General features: G+C 41.7%; 1 protein-coding gene across 2 annotated transcripts in view; it reads right to left on the reverse strand.

Annotated features, from left to right (window-relative positions):
• Positions 1 to 1,350: 1,350 nt before the first annotated feature.
• Positions 1,351 to 4,785, reverse strand: part of LOC111253389 (uncharacterized) — a 34,884-nt gene continuing 31,449 nt past the window's right edge. For both annotated transcript variants that reach the window (XM_022812703.2, XM_022812704.2), the window contains exons 3-6: positions 3,198 to 3,340; positions 2,823 to 2,935; positions 2,512 to 2,597; positions 1,351 to 2,151 (exon numbers count right to left, since the gene is read on the reverse strand). In XM_022812703.2, the coding sequence (XP_022668438.1) occupies positions 1,878 to 2,151; positions 2,512 to 2,597; positions 2,823 to 2,935; positions 3,198 to 3,340 (616 nt within the window). In that variant the 3' untranslated portion in view covers positions 1,351 to 1,877. The remainder of the gene's footprint in view (positions 2,152 to 2,511; positions 2,598 to 2,822; positions 2,936 to 3,197; positions 3,341 to 4,785) is intronic.

Here is a 4,785-nt window from a genome sequence, read left to right on the forward strand (position 1 = left end):
ATTTTGATATATAAACATCTACTCGCAACGATTAAATAATCAACTCAATCGTGATCTGCTCTAGATGTATAGGTACAAGGAAATGTTAGAGATTGTTAGTTTGTAAATTATTCAAACAAATGACTCAAGCGCACTGCGCTGGCGTCCTTTGACCTGACTTGAAGCGTTTGAGTGCCGTACGGCTTCCACGACCGATGGTCACTTCGCTGCTTCTTCCCTTTGGGTACATCGTCTATCAGAGGGGCTTATAACAGACCAACGCTAGGTTCTCACAGCGCGAAAAGGTAAAGGAGAGGGCGCCGATCATGCACTACTAGCTACCTTGTCCTTATTCCGCAAGTCCAAAAACCGTATATCGGCCAATATGGCGGAATATCCTCGATCGGTTTCCTTGTTCCTTACTTTTAAGGACAATAAGAGCTTCTTGGATCTCGGTTGTTGGCTGACCGTACGACGAGGCTATTGGTAGGGAAAATGTTGAAAGATTGTTCTAGTCATGGTATGTAGGCGAGTGAATGCGCGAGATTCAAAGTAACGAGCCCGGGACATGCTAGCGGTCACTAACGGACTTAGTCAGCCAGGTTGGTCAGGTGAACGAGTAGCCCTAGTGGCGATGTTCAGACATCTGTCTTGTTTTAAATAGTTTCTACGACCTATAACAATGTTGAGTCCTTAGAGGTTTTTCGTGGTCTATTCTGAAAGAATGAACATAGCTAAATAATTATTTATTAATCTTAAGCATGTAAGCTCAATGTTCTGCCGCGGCATTACTTAGAAGTGTTAGTTTTCCAACCGATGTGTCTAATTACATTAGCTACTGAACTGGTTCTACATGTTTCTGTCGATTTCTGAGCAGTAGTATTCTATATATATAAATATACATGTATATAAATAATAGTATTCTAGCTATGAGCTCCAGTTGTTTCAGAAACCTCTAGAGTAATTCTAATTTATGTCTTACAAACAATCAGAAAGACAACGGTTTCATAATGAAGAGAACAGACGACTATGAGCATGACTTTTTCGAAGTTGGTTTTTAATTTAGCACTACCGAACGATCAATACGTCAATACCTTTCAGATTGATTCTCTCAATCCGCAGTCACGGTTGTCATTTTAGTTTTATTCTTTCCGTGCCTCTCTATTATCGCCTGTGCCCTATTGAAGGAGACGTTGACACACCATCTTCAGATCGATCATCTTCTTGCGGAAATAGTCGATAGACAATCATTTTTGCATGCTTACTATTCATTCAAAGATCACAGGCCGCCGATATTCCTTTAGGCCTAATATCAGGCCTCGCCTATACGTTTTGCATCTATATGATAGCGTAAATGAAAACACAAGATACTAGTATTTCACTTTATATTGTCGCACAGATCTAATATTGCGTTATGTCTCCTAGTTCTACTATGACTCATGACTCAACAGGTATTTTATTTTTAAATTGCTTTTTCTCGCATTTTCACTCCCTAAAATTATAGCGTCGCTGTCTTATGTCACCATTTAGTTATAATAGAGGTACGTAAATCTTCTTAAATAGTAGCTAGTAGAGAGAGAATCCAACAAAATCGTCGCCATTACTTTGACACGCTACGGTAATAATACCATTATTCATAACCAAAACTAGCATCAGGCTCCTTCAAAAATTCCTAGCAAATCAATTGTTTCGTTGATTCAGACCACTGGTGCTGATCAGCCTGATCCTAAGCGGTTAGGAAAAACAATAAGGCCCAATTGATTGAACAGCCTCGTTTGTGTTCCGGCTTAGCTCCACATTACGTCTCGTTCTAGCTAAGATACAGATAATATTCATTCAAAGGGTTATTTATTCGAAGAGAGCATCGCTGGCTGTAAACTTCTATTTTTTTTTTTTGTTCACTGTAAGGCAAGTTTTAGAGCTAATGCTATTGTGTCAGAGGCGCAATTATTAACAGCAATAATGAGGCATATATTAACAAGTAATAACGCAGGGTAAGGCGCGGTCATTGCAGAAGACACATGGTCACATCGTTGGACGAAGGCACCACATTGCTCTTCGGCAAAGGGAGCGCTGATTCGCTTGATATGCGTCTCGAAGAACTGGCTTGCGTTGTCTCCACAGTCGCGAGTCAGAAAGCGTTTCTTGCATCGCAGGTACTCGTCGAACGTACTGCGAACAAGGACACGTTGAAAAAAATTAAATCATATAAACATGTAGAAACACAGCAATATAAAAATTATATTTATTGATAGTAGTTTTTTCGCGAGACGTAACCGCTGGTCGTTGCCGACCAGAAGCTTGCATCGGCTGGATAAATGTCATCCAAATAAACCGGACTAGACAAGTACTGGCAAAATGCCCATTCGTATTACTTTTAACCTTAAGTGATACTCCAATGATTAGCTAATTTATGTCGGCCTTCCAGGTTCCCCTTTGAGTGACATGCACCTCCCGATAGTGCCAAAGTTAGAAAGGGACGAGAAAGAAACCTCGAAATATTTAAGGTGCTGCCATCTACAGTTGATTTACCAGCAGTTTTTTGCTAGGACTTGTTCGACGCTCTCCTGTTGTCGTTGCTGAGGTTGCCGCTGGTTATCGCTGTCTGTACCGCCGTCCTGAAATGTACTCACTTGCAAGTTATTTCGCCATTGTCTAATTATATTTGACGCCTATATATATTTGATTATTATACACGACGTCTCCGTTATGGTCTGTTTGGGTTAAGAGATCGTTGCGTGAATACTATAAATACAGTCGAGGCCAATCAACAATGTAGGCACGTTCTCTTTTTCTTTCAATGAGAAATAGTGTTCAAAACGTGTTTCTTGTGAAGGCTATACCGTCGGGGGCGCCGGTTGTTCCTGCGAAATCTGCAACACCCTTTGAAAAACACCGCCGCATTTCGCCTCGTCTTTCGTAATGTTCGCGTCACATTGAGCAAATTTCAGATACTCTGCAAAAAGTAGCAACACAAATAACAGGTAAAATAATGGAAATTAAGAGAATACATATGCACTCGAAAGCGTGCTTTTAACGAGTGTCTATAATGAAATAGCTCGAAGCTAAAATGAAATTAATACATTTTCTTAATCGATAGAGCACTGGTAGTACCAAGCAGTTCGTTCTTATGGAACGTCATTTTTACGTATTTCGGAAGGCTTGTCAGTGCTCGTCCCGATATGCGTACATTTACAAGCCCATATAGAAATTCTTACCTTGTTGAAGCTGAGGATTGCCACACAACATGGTAAGATATTGTCTTGGAGTAGCAAGCACCTGGTTAAATAGACGCGACTGCTCCTCACTGAAACACCGCGCCTGATGGTTATCGATGCAAAGAACCGTCTGTTCCCATTTCCTGTCGAAGTTATAATGTTCCAATATATAATCTTGGGCGAGACAAAGCACTTGCCCCAAATGTTTGTCTCAATTCAGTTAATATCTAGTTCAGTGAGTATAAATGTACACTAGGATATTTCAAATAATCAAAGAAATACAGTTGGGTAAAATTTGTTGAATATACTTCGGCCGCTGAAAGAATAGCTAAAGATTACTTCAGAGAATGGTCGCATTTCCGTTTTGATCTCGCACATAATTTGTTACAAAACGAGGTCGGTTCATCGCTACCGCAAGCTTTCCGTAGCCCGCGGCATCGTACAAAGTCTGTCCTTTGGTCACAAACCGTTTCTCTTTTCGTAGTTGTTGGATCCGCAGACGCTTTTTGTTGTCACGTCACAAGCCGCAGATATCTGCCCTCCATAAGTTTGTTGGGGCATGTAGGGGACTTGACTCCAGACTACGACGAACTTTAAACTTAGCTATTAGCGCCTTGCATTGCAGATACAGTCCGGGGTTGCCCGGGCTAGCCGCCCTTAACGCCTTCTTAACACCGGCGTACCCAGCCAATTCCCGGCGCGAGAAAGCAACAGCAAGCCTCGCCGTGGACGGTGCGATGTTTTACCTCTAGAAGGAAATGTAGCCGCGTGTCTCTGCGAACTAAAAAGTCTTGCAGCTATCTAGCCCGACCCACGATCCTCCTGTAGGGTACCTCTGACTTGATCCATTGTAGTCTATTTCAGGTACTGTGAGCTTGGTCGGCTATAAAAACGTGAGGGGGCCGTGGCGCAACCCAGTTTATGGTTCTTCCACCATCTTCGTAGTGTAGTTACGCGCAGCTAGACGAGGATTTAAGTACGACCGATAACTATGGCGACAGAGAAATAGCCTACGAAGTCATTTTTATTTAATGAACTTATATTCAGAAAAGCAGATTCTTTAATTGTGAATACTATTCAGTCGGTCGTGGTGATGCTTCTCGTGGTACCATTCAGATGATCTTTGTGTACCCTCTTCTGTTCAACCGCGGAATCAAATCAACGCGTTGCCGATTTCGGCAGATACTAGCATATGCTAGCTCAGATAGGTGCCGATGAGGTCAGTCGTTAGAAATTGATCTAACGCTGTCTTTAGACTTCTGCGATTGCACAGAGGAGATCAAAGATGGTTTGGATTAGTACGATGAACAGCTTTGATAGCAGAGCTGATTTATGCACTATCTCTTCTATGGAACTCTGCAGAAGTCGCGAAGAAACCCCCTGCTCCAGTTTTATTCGGAACTTCCTTCCGTGCCGGGCTGACTTACCATTTAGCATTATCCCTTTCTGTAGCCGATTGGTAATGTGGAAGAGTGGCAAATGTTACAAGTACTTCACATGACAACAAGCTTTTACATACTGAAACCGACAGGCAAATTTTTTAATTCGTTTATTATCATACATTTTTATAATATATTAACGTATGTTT

Source organism: Varroa destructor, unplaced genomic scaffold (genome assembly GCF_002443255.2).
Source record: "Varroa destructor unplaced genomic scaffold, Vdes_3.0 BEIS01000006.1, whole genome shotgun sequence".
NCBI classification, from domain to species: domain Eukaryota; kingdom Metazoa; phylum Arthropoda; class Arachnida; order Mesostigmata; family Varroidae; genus Varroa; species Varroa destructor.